The 18,849-nt window shown below is 34.6% G+C and overlaps 1 protein-coding gene across 1 annotated transcript in view; it reads left to right on the top strand.

Annotated features, from left to right (window-relative positions):
- Positions 1-4,359: 4,359 nt before the first annotated feature.
- Positions 4,360-18,849, top strand: part of LOC118740626 (intersectin-1) — a gene marked incomplete at its 5' end in the record, with an annotated part of 118,987 nt that continues 104,497 nt past the window's right edge. Inside the window, 1 exon segment of the mRNA XM_036472225.1 lies at positions 4,360-4,603. Within this exon segment, the coding sequence (XP_036328118.1) occupies positions 4,440-4,603 (164 nt within the window).

The following is an 18,849-nucleotide window of genomic DNA, read 5'->3' as shown; positions in this document are numbered from 1 at the left end:
ATTTGTTTGTGTATATATTCATTTGTCGGTGCTGTCAATTAAAATTTTCTCACTTAATTAGGAAAAAAAACAAGCAGGGTTTATCACAAATTGATCCAGATTTCTATCAGCATCACATCGATGTTGAATTTGCGTAACTTTTCTTTATCCTAATAATGGAAAATAAAAAATGAAATCTCGATCGGCGATCATTGAAACGCAGCTAGCCACTGTATACGCGAAAAAGCAATGTTGCCACTTTTTCTCATTAAACCATATTCGAATCGTAGAAATTTTGGAAGATCACAGCGTCGCTTTTAGCATTTATGCAGCGTTTTTGCTGCATTTAAAATGCAACATTGAGCACTTTCGAACATATGTTTTCGAAGAGCGTTCATGCTATCGCATTTAGCAAATGTACATTTATGTAGCGTTTTTGCTGCATTTAAAATGCAACATTTAGCACTTTCGAACATATGTTTTCGAAGAGCGTTCATGCTACCGCATTTAGCAAATGTACATTTACGCGAGTTCGAAATCGTATGCTTTTGACAAACAGCCCTGTTCCAGTCGCTTATTCAGATCCGTATCTATTACGATAAATTCTCACGGAAAAGATAATGTGCAAAAACCCCTACTGAAAAGGAAAAAATTAATTCTAAACCGAAAATTCAATACAAAAACTTGAATTGTTTTAACCATAACCGAACATTTGTTTGTGTATATATTCATTTGTCGGCGCTGTCAATTATAATTTCCACACTTAATTAGGAAACAAAACAAACAGAGTTGATCACAAATTAATCCAGATTTCTATCAGCATCATATCGACGTTGAATTTGCGTAACTTTTCTTTATCCAAATAATTTAAAATAATAAATGAAATCTCCATCAGCGATCACTGAAACGCAGCTAGCGACTGTATACTCGAAAAAGCAATGTTGCCAGTTTTTCTCATTAAACCATGTTCGAATCGTGGAAATTTTGGAAGATCACAGGGTTGCTTTTAACATTTAGATTCTTAATGCAAAAATGGAGTTGCATTTAGTTGCATTTAGGTGACGAATTTTGTATGGAAAAATGTACATTTAGAGTAGCATTTAGAGCTAAATGTGCTTTTACGCATAAGCAAAAACAGCCCATTACGCGAGTTCGAAATCGTATGCTTTTGACAAACAGCCGTGTTCCAGTCGCTTATTCGGATCCGCATCTATTACGATCAACTCTCAGGCAGAAGATAATGTGCAAAAACCCTACTGAAAAGGAAAAAATTTATTTGTAACCAAAAATTCAATACAAAAACTTGAATTGTTTTAACCATAACCGACCATTTGTTTGTGTATATATACATTTGTCGGTGCTGTCAATTAAAATTTTCTCACTTAATTAGGAAACAAAACAAAGAGAGTTGATCACAAATTGATCCAGATTTCTCTCAGCGTCACATCGATGTTGAATTTGCTTAACTTTTCTTTATCCAAATAATGTAAAACAATAAATGAAGTCTCGATCGGCGATCACTGAAACGCAGCTAGCCACTGTATACTCGAAAAAGCAATATTGCCACTTTTTCTCATTAAACCATGTTCGAATCGTGGAAATTTTGGAAGATCCCAGGGTTGCTTTTAGCATTTAGATCAATGATGGGCAAAACGCTACTCGCGAGTAGCGTCTGCGTCGCAGCGCTTATACGTATACAGAAACGACGCAGCGAATTTCAATTCAGTCTGCTTTCAGTTTTCATGAGAGTGACTCCACGCTTCGCCGTTGAATATTTTTATTCGTAATTTCAGCGCGTTGTTGCCACCTATATATGTAACAATGCCCAAAATGGCTGCGTATGAGTGCCAATTACAATTTTCGGTTTTAAGAAAAGCCAATAATGCCCAATGCTTGTTATGTGGTAATACGACTACTTGGAATCGTTCTTTTAATATAAGGCGACATTATTTGTCATGGTAAAAAAGTCAAACTGCCGAACTGTGTAAACCAATTTAAAGTTTTTTGTAATGGGTTTTATGTATATATGTATGTACGATACGGCGATTTAATATATTTAGTATACTTTATTGAATACTGAGTTTTTTACAAAGTTTAGAAATTTTAAATTCGTGAATTTTGTTGTTGAATAAACTATCATTTTTTAAAACATTAGTTTAATGAAATTAAATTAAACAACTTTTCATGCACGTACATATGTACTTATAAAAATTAATTTCATAATTCATTATTTGAAATTATTTCTTCATTATTTTTTTATTATATTTTATTATTTTCGTTTCATGTTCATAATACAAATTAAATATAAATTTGTAAGAGCGTTTTCTAACACGCGCAAAAAACGACGCACTTTTGTACAATATAGAAAAGTGGCAACTGTTACTCAGCGCGATTCACGAACACCATGACAAAATGAGACTGTATTGGTGTGCCCATCTATGATTTAGATTCTTAATGCAAAAATGGAGTTGCATTTAGTTGCATTTAGGTGACGAATTTTGTATGGATAAATGTACATTTAGAGTAGCATTTAGAGCTAAATGCGCTAAATGTGCTTTTACGCGTAAGCAAAAACAGCCCATTAGATTCTTAATGCAAAGCTGGAGTTGCATTTAGATGACGAATTTTGTATGCATGCATTTGTAGCATTTACAGTTAAATGTGCTAAATGTGCATTTACGCGTAAGCAAAAACAGCCCATTATTAGTTGCGTTTAGGTGACGAATTTTTTATGGATAAAGGTACATTTAGAGTAGCATTTAGAGCTAAATGCGCTAAATGTGCTTTTACTCGTAAGCAAAAACAGCCGATAAATGTACATTTGCTAAATGCGATAGCATGAACGCTCTTCGAAAAAATATGTTCGAAAGTGCTAAATGTTGCATTTTAAATGCAGCTCAAACGCTGCATAATGAGTTGTCCCTTCTTATAAATTTACCTTGTTTGGTATTACCAATCGAGCTTATGCAGCGTTTTTGCTGCATTTAAAATGCAACATTTAGCACTTTCGAACATATGTTTTCGAAGAGCGTTCATGCTATCGCATTTAGCAAATGTACATTTACACGAGTTCGAAATCGTATGCTTTTGACAAACAGCCGTGTTCCAGTAGCTTATTCAGATCCGTATCTATTACGATAAATTCTCACGGAAAAGATAATGTCCAAAAATCCCTACTGAAAAGGAAAAAATAAATTCTAAACCGAAAATTCAATACAAAAACTTGAATTGTTTTAACCATAACCAAACATTTGTTTGTGTATATATTCATTTGTCGGTGCTGTCCATTATAATTTCCACACTTAATTAGGAAACAAAACAAACAGAGTTGATCACAAATTAATCCAGATTTCTATCAGCATCATATCGATGTTTAATTTGCGTAACTTTTCTTTATCCAAATAATGTAAAATAATAAATGAAATCTCGATCGGCGATCACTGAAACGCAGCTAGCGACTGTATACTCGAAAAAGCAATGTTGCCACTTCTTCTCATTAAACCATGTTCGAATCGTGGAAATTTTGGAAGATCACAGGGTTGCTTTTAGCATTTAGGTTCTAAATGCAAAAATGGAGTTGCATTTAGTTGCATTTAGGTGACGAATTTTGTATGGATAAATGTACATTTAGAGTAGCATTTAGAGCTAAATGCGCTAAATGTGCTTTTACGCGTAAGCAAAAACAGCTCATTAGTCGATGACGCAGGTTTTCGATAGATATCTCTCGATTTCTTACTACTGGCATCTCCGTTCCAATTCGATTTATTGATTCGGTGTGACGTTTATTGCTTCGTGAAAAAGTTGAGTGTTCAGAAAAAGTAATTTTCTGTGCATTAAATTGAATACAAATTTACGATTAATAGCAAAAAACGCCCAGAAAATATGTAGGAGCAATTAACGAAGTTTTTTTTTTCATAAAATACATATGGTTGCAAAACAATGGCTTGATTGTATCAAACTGCTATTTTATAGATGTACATGTGTATATGTACTATATCAGAAAAATAACAGTGTAATCACGGAATTGCTGTGAAAATTTTCATTAAAACCTAGAGAATTTTGCTAAAACTTGGTTACGTTCCTATAAAAAATAGTGTTTTATATTGTAGATTTATACTTAATTCCTCTACATCTGGAACATCAGCACCCGCACACAATTCTGTGTATACAATAAACGAGAGGCCTGGCAACGGGAATAAATTGATAAGGTGCCGCAGCAGGAGGGGCGTCAAGGAATACACACGATAACAGAATCAAAAGAAAGTCGTGCGCTACTTGCAAAGTTTTCCAATTACTATTGTTGAAGAATTTAGAGGAAGCAATTGTTTTGGGCTGCCACCGAATTTAATAGCCAACGGTGCCGTCGGCAGAGCATCCATTATTGAATTCGATTCGTATTTGGCGAAAGTAGCAGAAAAGTAGCACAAATAGTATAAAAAGAAAATCTAAGTGCTTTCGCAATGAATCCCGCAACTGATCCGTGGGTTATTACCCAAAGAGAAAAGTTGAAGTATCAGGAACTATTCAAAGCTCTACAGCCACAGGCTGGATTCGTTACTGGGGCACAAGCAAAAGGGTTCTTTTTGCAATCGCAATTGCCTCCGCTTGTTCTGGGACAAATATGGTGAGTCAGTACCCAACAAGCATTTCAGTAAATGTTTTTAAAAATAACTTAAAGTAAGTTTGCTATAATAAGCGTTAGATAAGCATTTTTAATATTAAGCTTACTAAAAGTTTTTTCAACTAAACCTTTAATAAGTTTTGAGAGCGAATGTTTATAAATAACTTAAACTTATAAATGAAATGCAAATGCCAACGACATGAAGTAAATATAACATTTTTTCAATCGTAAGTGACGTGTTTACGTTTTTTAATATATATTATTAAAAGAAAAAATTAAATAAAACCGATGCGGTAAAAAAATCCAATCCAGGACCCGCTGCGCTAATCGGTGGAGCATTCGAGTCTTCAAATGATGAGTTCTCCTTATCCTTTCTTAGTTTAACATTCTATTAAAAATGTATTAAATTTTTTTCAGAAAAGTTCATCAATGAGAATGGCAGCGATGAAGCGGAATATATAGCTGCATCGTTTTTCCAATTTGCCAATAACCGCAAAGCACGCAACAAGATGTAATAATTAACTTTTTTATGGTTAATTTTTGTGTGTTATCGTGAATTTGTATGCTAAAATGTCTATTCCCTATTTATATTTTCGCGACTGTAGATGAGTCCGCCGAAAATTCGCATTTCTTTTAGTTTCTAGATGTTAAGCAATCTATGTATGAGTTTTTAAAGAAATATCTTTAAATAAAGGGTTATAAAAATGTTTATGAAAAGCTCTCTTTTGAAAATTTTTAGTAAGTTTATATTCATACGCTTATAAACAACTTTTTTTGAACCTTTATTATAAGTTTACACGTTTACGCTTATAAAATGCTTTCTTTTGAACATTTATTACAAATTTATATTTCTACGCTTATAACCAATGTTCCTTTTCGATTATATTACGCTTACTTTCAAGCGTTTTACAAACAAAAAATCAACGTTTTGTAAGCTTAATGTTTATAATTGAAAACTTAAAAAAAACTTTCTTTAAGTTTATTTTGCTTGTTGGGTATTAATATTTAAATTTAAAAATGTATATGTAATCAATAGTGATGTAAACGCACCTATACGTTTTATTTACATTTAACCGTGTTTTCATGGAACTACTTTTTTATAAATTAATGCTATCATTGCCTTTGCTTAATTTTCAGGGCATTATCGGACACCGACTCTGATGGCAAAATGAATATCAATGAGTTTAGCATAGCGTGCAAATTGATTAATTTGAAGCTGCGCGGCTTGGAAGTACCAAAAGTTTTACCACCCACTTTACTTGCGTCTCTAACAGCTGTCGGCGGTACGCCAATTTTGACACCCACTGGCACGGGCAGTTTGAGTCCGTTGGATCCACTAAAATCAATGGCTACATGTGCTGTTTCTGGTGTCGTTCCTAGCATTCCGATATCAGGAGCAACATTGCCAGGGGCTGTACCTGCTGTACCAGGCATAGTGCCAGGTACTCTACCTGGCGTGCTACCACAAGCTTTACCAGCTGCAATGACTGCATGCGTGCCTCCTGGTATTCCTCCGACAGGTATTCAAGCGGCTCCTATTCCAGTTACAGCTGTCGGCGCTGTCGGAACGGTTTTACCTGGCGGCGTAATGCAGCCTGGCGTGATGCCTGTAGGCGCAACTGGCGTGCCTGGTGTTGGAGTGCCTGGAATGATGCCAGGCATGGTGCCCCCTGTTCCTGGTGGCGTACCCATACCTGGTATGGTACCAATGCCAGTTGTTGCAACTAGCGGTGCAGTTCCGCCAAATATGATCCCTGGTATAACAGCTGTATCAAGTGGTATATTACCGCCACCAAGCAAAGTTGTTTCACCACCGAATAGTGGTGAGGTAGGCAAGGTCCCGGCCTTACCAACACCACCACAAAGCAACCCACCCAGTCGCCATATGTCAATTTCAGAACGCGCACCATCAATTGAATCGCCGTAAGTAAACAATTATTACATTTTTTTGGCAGTAATGACCCTTGTTATTTAATCTTATAGTCAGAGTGAGTGGGCTATTAAGGGACCAGCCAAGCGAAAGTACACACAAGTCTTCAATGCTACGGATCGCACCCGTTCTGGCTATTTGAATGGCGCGCAAGCACGCAGCATTCTCGTACAAAGCAAGTTGCCTCAAGCTACACTGGCACAGATTTGGACACTTTCTGACTTGGACTCGGATGGGCGTTTAAGTTGTGATGAGTTTATTTTGGCTATGTTCCTTTGCGATAAGGCCATGAATGGGGAAAAGGTACCCGTTACCTTGCCACTCGATTGGATACCACCTAGTTTTCGGAAGAGTAAATCACGTCAAGGATCTGTATCAGGAGCGGGCTCACGTCCCGGATCTACAACAACATCGCGACATGCTTCTGTGTCGCCACAAGGAGCTATGGACGCTGATCCGGCAGCAGGCCTTCCGCAAAGTATTAAAAAATTCCACAAATTATATTGTTTATATTAAAACTACTGTTATATGTATATTTGCAGCAACGTTTGAAGACAAACGTAAAGAGAACTTTGATAAAGGCCAAGCGGAGTTGGATCGCAGGCGTAAATTACTTCAAGTACAACAACGCAAAGAGAAAGAGGAACGTGAACGTAAAGAACGTGAGGAGGCAGAGAAGCGTAGGAAAGCACGGCTTGAAGCCGAAAGAAAGCAACAAGAAGAGTTAGAGAGGCAACTACAGAAGCAACGCGAACAGGAAATGGAAAAAGAAGAACAACGAAAACGAGAGTTAGAAGCTAAAGAGGCAGCCAGAAAGTGAGTTGTAAAGAGATACTCGTTGTTTTGTATAGAAAATTTTAATTATGAGTAGGGAGTTAGAAAAGCAGCGGCAAATGGAGTGGGAGCAAGCACGCATAGCCGAGATGAATGCTCAAAAGCAACGCGAACAGGAACGTGTACTAAAGCAGAAAGCGCACAATACACAACTCAATGTAGAGATGAGCACTCTTAATGAAAAGGTAAATTAAGGATGCCGCAAATGTCGTTTGTATTTCCGTAATAACTGCCAATTTGTTAATATTTAATTACAGATCAAAGATTTGTCCCAAAAGATTTGCGATACACGTGCTGGTGTAACAAATATTAAAACTATAATTGATGGCATGCGCTCACAAAGGGATACTTCAATGTCTGAAATGGCACAGCTTAAGGCGCGTATCAAGGAGCAGAATGCGAAGTTACTGCAACTTACACAAGAGCGAGCTAAATGGGACGCGAAGAGTAAGAGCACAGGTGTGGGTGGCGCCACAGATGCAGCTCAACAAGAGCAATTGACAGCTGCTTTTGCCAATAAACAAGTGGGTACTCTTTTTATTTATATAAACGAGAAAATATTATATACTATCTTTCCATCAATTCTACTTTGCAGTTGGTAATAAAGCAGGTTAGAGACAAAGTCGAAAACATCCGTAATGAAATCGAATCCAAAAAAGAAGATATCAATTCAAACGATCTACAAGTTGCCGAAGTCAAAGGCGAACTATCGGCACTGATAACGAAATGTGAAGAACTCTATGCTGACTACGATACGCAACGTACACAAGTGCTTGAATTGAAATACAACAAAAAGAATGACAACGTATCGGCAGCGACTTCCGCCTGGGATACAGGCTCCACTGCCTGGAGCACCAGTGTTGATCAATATGCTCTCTCTAATGATACAAGTGCAATGGCAGATACAACAGCAACAACGGCTGCACCTGTTGACATGTCCGGTCCAGCACCTGAAGGGTTTGTCAAATATCGTGCTGTGTACGAGTTTACAGCACGCAATCAAGATGAGATTACATTCGTACCTGGTGATATTATTCTGGTACCACTGGAACAAAATGCTGAGCCGGGTTGGTTGGCGGGCGAAATAAATGGACACACTGGCTGGTTCCCAGAAACGTATGTGGAGAAAATCGAAGATGAATATGCGTCTGTTACAACGTCGCCAGCCTTTGCGGCGGGAGCGGATACTGATGCGCAAATAAGCGGTTATGCGGCACAAGACGCCTTCAATGAAAATAGTCGGAGGTAATTTATAATATTTTTTACTCTAATTTGTTGTCAAAACAGCATACAAATCGCCCAAAGAGTTTTACTGAGTTATGCTGGAGTGACAGTCCTTGGTTTGATATAAATCTGGGTCGCTCCGATTAAGTAGTTGTAATAGCAATAAAACTGGCCATTGACATTTCCTATTTAGTTGAGGCTGTTTGGAAGGACAGCCACCAGCCGTTAAATTTGTTTCCTATTAAATTAAAATAAGCTGCATTTTCCTTATAATACGCACATCTTTTCTCAAACTTTGCTACTTCCACAGCATGGCAGCCGATGCACACAACGGTGAAGTTGAATATTATATCGCTGCGTATCCCTACGAATCTGCTGAAGTAGGGGATTTAAGCTTCAATGCTGGTGAAATGGTTATGGTAATTAAGAAAGAAGGCGATTGGTGGACAGGAACAATTGGAACACGAACCGGTATGTTCCCGTCCAACTATGTGCAGAAGGCGGATGTAGGCGCAGCAGTGGCTGAGGCAGCAGCTGATATCGCCAGCGACTTTGATGATCAGAAGGTAAGTAGTACATAGTTGTAAATATGTGAAAATTTTTCAGTCTATGGACTAGTAGCAATCATTAGTTTGTTATATTTATGGGACATATACGTTCTAACTTCCTGTTGCTCCAAACTCCCTTTCATTTTCATATCATATTCGCGTATTTTCACACTTATCACATATGTATGTATGTATCTTGTATAACTACTAACAATTAATACAAATTGCTTTTCCATATTTCCTTCAATTGCTGCTCCATTGCCGCCTTTTGTCACATTCCACAGGGAAATGGCAACGCTGATATAGCCGCCGCTAGTAGCGTCATAACAGCCACTTCACCACACGATCAAATGACAAGCCATGACACAACTGCAACAACTGCAATATATCAACAACGACAACAAAAAATTATTAGCGATTTTAGTGCAGAAGCGGCTATTGATCATAGTACTGCAGCAGCTGCATCTGCCGAGGAAACGCGTACAAATGAAGACTTGGACACGGAAGTTTCACAAATCAATACACAATCAAAGAATCAAAATGAATCTGCGGAGTCGTATAGTCGCCCAATGTCACGCACCTCTTCCATGACGCCTGTAAATAATTTGTTAACATCCTTAATCCTAATATATAAACCTATATACATATGTAGTTACATCATCAGGTTGTAATCTTTTGATGTAGTGTTTTTGTTATCGTACTAAAATTATTATTTTCACTGTAAAAATAATTAAGTTTGTATTTACATACAATATATATTTAAATACTAATTTTATATTTATATGCATTCCAATATCTTAATGCAGGGTATGCGCGCCAAACGCTCAGAAATTGCACAAGTAATAGCGCCATATGAAGCCACCAGTCCTGAACAGCTTTCACTGACCCGCGGCCAATTGATAATGATACGAAAGAAGACCGATTCTGGTTGGTGGGAGGGTGAACTGCAAGCTAAAGGCCGTCGTCGCCAAATCGGTTGGTTCCCAGCCACATATGTGAAGGTGTTGCAAGGCGGACGCAATAGTGGGCGCAATACACCCGTCTCGGGCACTCGCATCGAAATGACGGAACAAATTTTAGGTGCGTATTTGAAGTTTTTAGAAACTATTGTTTGAATCTGCAAATTTTTTCGATACCAATTTGACTGCTTTTTATTGCACAATGGCGCATTTATGTACACATCGTTGGGCCACTCGTTGTAGTGGCCAAACAAAATAATCCAAAGCATTAGTAATGTTTTTGTTGTGAAAGCATAAAATCTGCGTTGAATGCTATAGCGAGTAACTTTTCATATATATCATTTTCGGCTTAAATGAAACCATTTTCAAATTAAGTGAAACCTTTTTCAAATTAAATGAAACCTTTTTCAGCTTAAGCGAAACCATTTTCAAATTAGAAGAAACCTTTTTCAGATATAGCGAAACCTTTTTCTAATTAAATGAAACCTTTTTCAGATTCAATGAAACTTTATTCAAATTAAATGAAACTTTTTTCAAATTAAATGAAACATTCTTAAAATGAAGTTTCTTTTAATTTGAATAAAGTTTCATTGAATCTGAAAAAGGTTTCATTTAATTTGAAAAAGGTTTCGCTTTGTTTGAAAATGGTTTCATTTAATTTGAAAAAAGTTTCATTTAAACTGAAAATCCTATAGTATATTTAACGCTATTACCATAAAGGACATTCTTAAACATCTTTGTTGGTGCTGGTTGATTCTTGCAAGTGACAAATTAATTATAATTTAAAGAAGATGCACGTTTCGTTTGATTGCTCTATTTTTAAGGAATTCCACCAAAATATGTTTTATTCATATGTCTCTTGTAATAGATTGAGAGTACAAAAATTATATTTCCATGGCAAATATACGTTTACCACCGCCTATAAAATTTCTTGTAGGCGATATTTTTGAACGTTCATGCTAGGAATACTATAATTTACGGCGATATCACACAGAAAGAGAGAGGGTGAGTTTGGTAACTCTCACAGCAAACCAAATTTGCTGAGCCAAGCTGCTGTAAAATTAGTTTTGCCATATACAAAAATTTTAGGTAATTGTACACAAAGATTGTATTGAAAAAGAAAACTGAATTTAATTAATTGCTATCCAAGACAATACAAAACTGTATGTATGTATGTACATCTGAAGGTTTTTAATTCATGGTGGCAATAGGCATACAAACCACAATCAACGTGCAATCCTGGGCCAAACTCGGTGTAACCCCTCGGAGCAAACTAATAAGCAGCCGTCATCTCGTTTGCCAAACAAAAGTTCGTCTTCATAACACCAACCTTGCATCGAAAATTATGCTTACAGAAAACTATAAAAGTTCATATGTAGCTACATCATCAGAGCAATTGTGGCTAAGATATTAAAAAGACAAATGAAATACAGATGGCGAGATAGTTTGAAAGACTTTGCTATTCTAGCACAAAAGTCTTAGAAAAAAGCTCTCGCATTCGCCACTCGTGGTGAAAATTAATTCTGATAGAAAAGCACTGCTACCGAGTGAGCAGAGCATAGGCGAGAGATCCCGTTTCGAGCCCTGGAGCAGCGGAACTTTTTTTAAATTAAATTTTTTTCTTTATAATTTAATTTTCTCTTAATTTTTAGATTGTATCTATTGTTTTAAAAAAGAAGAATTTAAAAAAATTTTTCTTCTGTTTAAAATAACATCTAAAAACAAAAAAATAAATATATTAAGAAAGACAAAAACTAAATTAAGAGAGAAAAAAGACACAAATATATTTTTAAATTGTAACTATTTTATTTATGTTTTTGACTTATTTTTTTTTTCTTAATTTAGTTTTTTTTTTAGTTTTTAGATGTTATTTTGCAGAATATTTTTTTTTTAATTTTTAGGAACTTATTTTTCGAATAAATTTTTTTCGTCCTTTTTAAGTTCAATTTTATTTAAATTTTTAGGTTTTATTGTTTATAAAAGAAAGATATATATATTAATTTCATTTAATTTTTAGAAACTTATTTTATTTATTTTTCTTTTTTTTTAAAACTTAATTTATTTTTAACGGACTTCAAAAAAAGAGAAGGATATCAATTCGTCAGGATTTTTTTTTATGTATGTTACCGCATAACATTGGACCTCGCCAACCGATTTCGATACTTCTTTTTCTATCGGAAAGGTGTTGCCTCAAGGGTGGTCCCATTCTAATTTGGTTTAGATCCAATCATTTGGTCATGAAGAAATTAACGGTATTATTAAATTTTTATATGAGAATTGAAGTAGGTTTTGTTTTTTGCTTAAAAATTACTTGTTCTTTTGTTAATTTATTTTTTTTTTAGATTTTATTGCTTAAAAAAGAAAAAAAAAATTTTATTGGGTATTTTTTATTTCAGTTCATTTTTAAGATTTATTTTATTATCTTGTTTTTTAATTTTTAAGTACTATTTTCTTTTTTGATCTAGTTTTTTGTTTTTCTAATTTAATTTTATATTTTATTGTTATAAAAAGAAAATATTTTTTTTTTAATTACGTTTGATTTTTTAAAATATTTTTACTTATTTTTGATTTACTTGTTTTTGTTATTTTATGGCCTTTATTTTCATTTTATGATTTTTTCTTTTTAAATTTTTTTTTTATTATTAGTTTTTATTGTTTTAAAAAGAAATATATATATTTTTTTAATTTGATTTAATTTTTAAAGAACTCATTGCTAAAAGGCGAACAGCATAACTCTAAGACCTCCTCGTTAACATATCTTTCAATTAGTAGTCTTTCGAAAGACAGAAAAGAGCTTTCACGATAGTTGCCAGAATCGCCCAGTTAGCATTGCATGGTAAATCGTGAGAGGTGTCACTAACGGAATCAGTTAAAGGAGCCCCGCGTACAAGCGATTACCCAACGCACAGTATATCATAGAAGTCTGTTGATTGTATGATTAAAAAGTGACATACGATAGAAACATGATTCAATAATACAAGGTTAGATAATTATTGACAGCTGCGGTTTGGCACTCCCTTACAAAAGGTTGCATTTACGAAGGACGGAGAAAAGAGGAGGAATGCGAAAATGGTAGTAGAAAAGTACGCAAAGTAGGCAATTAATAGTGAAATTCCTTTTGTAAATTCTAATGTAATTGCAGGAAATCCGGCATTTGAAACGAAATGCTGAACGTAATATTGATGTATCTATGTGAATTACGTAGTTTATGTGCTATTTAGCTGTATAAAAACTGCAAAATGACTCAAAATTAAAATAAGACTACTATGAGATTGATGTAAACATCCAATTTAAAAACAGTTTATGTTTTCTTCAGTTAAATATGCTTCATATGCATATACAAATAAACATATTGCACAAACGCTCATATTTCTATTTCACACCAAAGCTACATTGTTTCCATGTAAATGTGCAAAGAAGCAACACGGTGCCACGCAAATTTGTAGAAATTCGCAAGCTTCACTGTCAGTTGGATTCCACGATTGCATTTCAAGCATAACAAATTTTTTTCCAAAGTAAGGAAAAATTTCACAATTAAAATTTGGATGTTATTTTGATGTTGTCGGAAATTATCATTTTTTACTGGTGGGTGTGTTCGATCTAGAAATGCTGCAGAAATCGCATAGTAAAAATGTTTGCATTTGCTAATAATGAGCTACGGACTGTCAAAAGTTTGTCCCCCCAACGCGTCGACGTATAGGCAAAGTCGCCTTAATTTTCGCAAAGACTGTGATGTTCTTTAATAAAAAGTTACATTGCCGCAGTTATTGAAGCTCGAATACACCCTATTTTCGATTCGTATAAAACCAAGACTACGACCCAATATTTTATGAGTATGTTCAAAACTGGAAATCTAACCCGGTCGTAAAAAAAATTGCGATCAGCTTGACCGAAATCTTTCAATGATTTAAATACTTTGCATAAATAATATCGCTGAAAATTATTTTAGTTGTTATGTTGAACGAAACCCCTAATATTAGTTTACAGTTTTATCCGGTGAACGTTAAATAGTATCGAGTTGTTTATTTTTAGATCATTGCAACTTTAAAAATTTTTTTATTCTAATTTTTTCGATAAAAAAATAATCATAAAATTTGGATTTATGTATATTTTTTCGCTCAAAATCAATCCTTATTTTTTGATTTTTATTTTTTCGATAATTTTTATTAGTTTTAACCGTTAGATTGGGTTTTTATGACCGATAAAATTAAATCTGAAAATAACGGTTATAGTGAAAAAATAAAAATCACAAAATAACGATTAAATTTCACCGAAAAATAGAAATCACAAAATACCGATTAAGTTTGACCAAACAAAAAAATAAAAAATGTCAAATTTAGGATCTGGTACGATATGTTTAATCCGAAAAATAGAAATGCAGTTTTAACGGTTAAACGGTGAAGTGGTGGATAGTTGGCTATACAATTTCCAGAAAAGATAAACAGATAGATATTTTGACTAGTATTCATAACCGTGGTGGCGTATTTATTGCTACTAAGCGAAGTGACTCAGTGGAACCAGTAACCATAAACGACGACAGTATTGAACAAGTGTATGTGAAAATGAGAGGTCTTGGAGGTGACATAATAGTCGGATGTGTGTACATATCCTCTCAAAGTCGTATCGATATACACGTTAACCACCTCAACATCCCAATTCCAGAATAATGATTTTTGGTGATTGTAACATCCATAGCAGCTCGCCGCAATCTGAATGCGAGAAGTTGCTGATCGAAAAGTATCATCAATCTGGCTGTTTTCAATTGTAGCAAGCAAAGCAGCGGTTGCCTTGGATAAGGATAAACATCATCCGACCATAATTAACGTGTTAAACTTTCGCGCAAGTTTGAAGCGAAACAGCACCCCACTTATGATTTCAGAAATTCCAATTACGTAGCCTTGAACAGCCACTTTCTACGAATTAACTGGATTGATCTCTATAAAATAACAAAAATAGATGATAAAATGGTTCTATTAAGTTATAAGCAACGCACTTACCCAGTTTGTAACACTACGCAAAAAAATTAACAATGATTATCCGAGCTGGTTCTCAAAGGAACTCATAATTAAAAGAAAAAAGGAATGATCCCAACAAAAAAACACGATTACCACAGTAACGAAAGTGGAAACGAGCTAGGCGATGGGAATCGCTTACCCTTTCGCTTCAAGAAGGCATTATTTTAACATGGGCATGTCATTGGCCGTAAGCCCTTACCCGCAGAATTACTTTCGAATGACGGGAGAACGCATGGATAAACAGAATCCAGAGAAGCGAACAAAGAATGCCTTACAGAGAAACTAATGTAGAATGCATAGATAAGTACATACTTATTTACATTAAATTGAAATCAGGAAATGTCTTAAAAGATTAAAATTAATTAAAATTTATATAAATCAGTTTTTATACATACATATGTATTGGATTTTATGCTTGAAAATCATATCTTCGTTTAAAGTACAAAACCGCGCATCAGGGAAATGCAAAACCTCGTATGTGAGGTTGCCTAAATTTTATACGAGAGAGTGAAACTTGTCCTAATTAAAAACGGTTCTCTCTTTTAAACTTAATAATCTTCTCTCCTTATGTCTAAGTATCGATATTTTATTATAAATGATTAAGGGCTTGATGATAGGAGCTTCCGGTGCGCAAATATCTTTTTTTGGCACAAATGTCAGTTACGAGGTTTTGCAGAACCACGATACGCGATTTTTTACTTTAAACGACGATATACAGATTGGCGCTTACACAATATGTTAGTGTTTGGCCTAGCTTCTCCTCCGATATGCGGCGTGCGTGATTTTGTCACACAAAGTAAAGGACAGTTTTACGCCGACTCCGAACGGCAATTGTATTTTAATGAGAAGTTGTTTCCATGACAGAATACACTCGGAGGTTTACTATTACCAACAGAGGGGCAACCACTATTAGAAAAAACTGGGCTTGAACTCAGGCTTTGCGTAGTGCTCTACAGCAGCCGCCACTACTTTAACATATATTGCTGGTATATTCAAAATACTATCCCGAACTTCGGAGTGTATATATGTAATATAAAAAAGAATGAGAGGTGCTATAAGAAAATGTACCCAAAATTCTGGAACAAATGAAAAATGCTCATTGAAAACATATATGTAATACTCCTATATTGGCAGTAAGAGCTAGTACCGTCCATAACTCACATGTATAAATTAAATAAAATAACTTAAGCGGTTACAGCGCTAAACTAAAGGAAAAGTTAGAAAAAATAGCAATGAGGTGTGAAGGAAATAAAAGACCATAAAATGTTTGCTTGTTTCGTTAATTCTCTGAACCTTTTAAGATATGGCACTCCATTGTTTGCAGTAGTTTGCAAATATACACTAATTGTTCTAAAATCGCAAACATTTTCGTGGGATGTTTTTCTTTGATTTCGAATTGAAAATACATTACGATCATATTGTACCGAAATAAGTGCGGTATCCCTGCATTTTGTAAAAGCCAGAAACAATGCACATTAAACAGGTAGTATCAGTAGAGCAAAAACAACATTTGCGTGTATTTTGTTGTTGCTTCTGGTATCGAAAGTGTCAAAAACTGTTCTGAATTTTTTCTTCTAAATCAAAGCGTGCCATGTGGAATACAAAAAATTATAAAAAATAAAAAAATGAAATTGAAAAAATAAAAATTGTTGCAACTTTCTTTCCTAAATTTGTTTGCTTCTCGAAGCATTGATCCATCCTTTACAAGGGCCAGTAATCAGCGGTTGTGCTGCTGAGTTGGGCGAACGTTCCAAAAGCTGCTATTCAATAGCTTGTTTTGTATGGAAAAAGGTTTCACATGCAAATGGATTTTAACAATTCAGAATTTTTGTGAGAAAAAATTAAAAATATTTGACATTTTCGAGACCAAATAATTTGAAAATAAATCAAATCAGCTGCTCTACTGATACTACCTGTTCAATGTACCTTGGCCAGAAAGAAGCATAAACTGTTTGAAACAGAGCTGTGTAATGATTGAATCAATTGAGTGTGCATTCTCATTTTTTTCGTTTAAAAAATGTGATTGTTTGATTTAAAAAATTTAACAACCACTCTTGAGATTGGTTACAAATTGCAAACACAAAATATGTAGTGTGTTATGGAATGGTTGATACCCATTCACATAGAGAATGTGAATGCAAAAAAAAAACTCAATCATGTATGATTGGACGTTTATGGGAATGCAATCTGTCATTATCATTCAGTACTAATACTATTTGTTGTATCAGGGTTGAAATTTTTGTACCCAAAATGTGAAACCAGAAGATTGCCATCTCCCTTAAAATAAGTAAACAAATAAATATTTGGTGCTAAACTATTTTTCTAAGTGTTTGGCCGAACTTCTGCTCAAACTTGAGGCATGAGTTCTGATTTTATAAGAAGAGTTTTCAAGGCAGAAATATACTAGAAGGTATGCCATTGCGTGCCGAAGGACGACTGCTATTTTGTGTTATGATCTGACCAGGTATTTAACCATGGTCCTATGGAGTGGAAGTACGCACATGTAATCACTCTGCTACGGCGGCCGCCGTAAGTACATGCTATACATATCGTCGTTTAAAGTACAAAACCGCGTATCAAGAAAATGCAAAACCGCGTAATTGCATAAATTATTTTCTAGAGAGTAAAGTCACCCATATTTCAAAATGGTTATCTTTTTTATAAAGCAAACGTATTCTGGCTAGTATATTTCAGGACGAATGGATAAGAATTGAGCCAAGAGTTTTTGTGAGCAAATCCAATTTTTGGCAGCCAATGTCAGTCACACGGTTTTGAAGAATGACGATACGCGGTTTTGTACTTTAAACGACGATATATATGTACACATATTAGATTATTTATTCTCAAAATGCATGAAAACTATAGTATGCTTGCAAACAATTAATAACATTTTGTGATAAACAGTTTTACAAATGTATTTGCACTTCAAATTTGTATTTTAATAAAGTATTAATTAAATAAATTATTATTGTAAATTATTATTTTAATAAATAGATATAAAGATATTTATACTTGGCAACTCTTGGACTTTTCTTCATTTGTAACAAATGACAGACGTAAACAAAATAAAAAAATAATTGTATTTTTACAAATTTAAAGCAAACGGGCGTTATTTACAAAAAAATGTAGTTATGGATCGAATTGCGCATATTTTTTTTACAATATCAAGTGCGCACAAGAAGTGTTAAACCACTAAATAGCTTAAAAAACGCTTTCAAAAATTCGAAACGAGAGTGAAGTGCTGTGTTCAATTGTGATCGAAATTGCAGGCAAAATGTGTGCGTGTGTAATTAATGTTTTACTTATTTGAAGAAATGTTGCCCGTTGTTATTAAAAATAAGGAAACCAAGACCCCCGATTTCCACTGGGGGTTACATAATACTTGAATAGCTCCTTAATTAACATGTGTTTGTTTTGAGCACGCACGGCCAGTTAAACAGGCATGTCTGAATCGATTTCCTTCATCATTCTTAGCAATTTGATGTGCATTTTTATTGTTATGTGTTGCAAACAGACATTTTAGGAACTAAATAGGTTCTAAAATCTCTGTACACAAGCGCACTTATTTTTAACAGTTTCCAGTTTATGTAATACTAATCAAAACAGCTTTTATTTATTTTATGTATTATGTGATTTCGGGAAGCGTCGAATACAAAAAAGGGCTGTGACTGGGTTTATGTAATTTGAAATTCTATTGATGATTACTAATAATAATAGAAAGGCGCTTACATATCGACAC

The sequence above is a fragment of the Rhagoletis pomonella genome, unplaced genomic scaffold (genome assembly GCF_013731165.1).
Source record: "Rhagoletis pomonella isolate Grant_MI unplaced genomic scaffold, Rhpom_1.0 Rhpom_scaffold_00006, whole genome shotgun sequence".
NCBI lineage: Eukaryota > Metazoa > Arthropoda > Insecta > Diptera > Tephritidae > Rhagoletis > Rhagoletis pomonella.
Note: the sequence above shows the minus strand (reverse complement) of the source record. Positions and strands in the feature narration are given on the sequence as shown.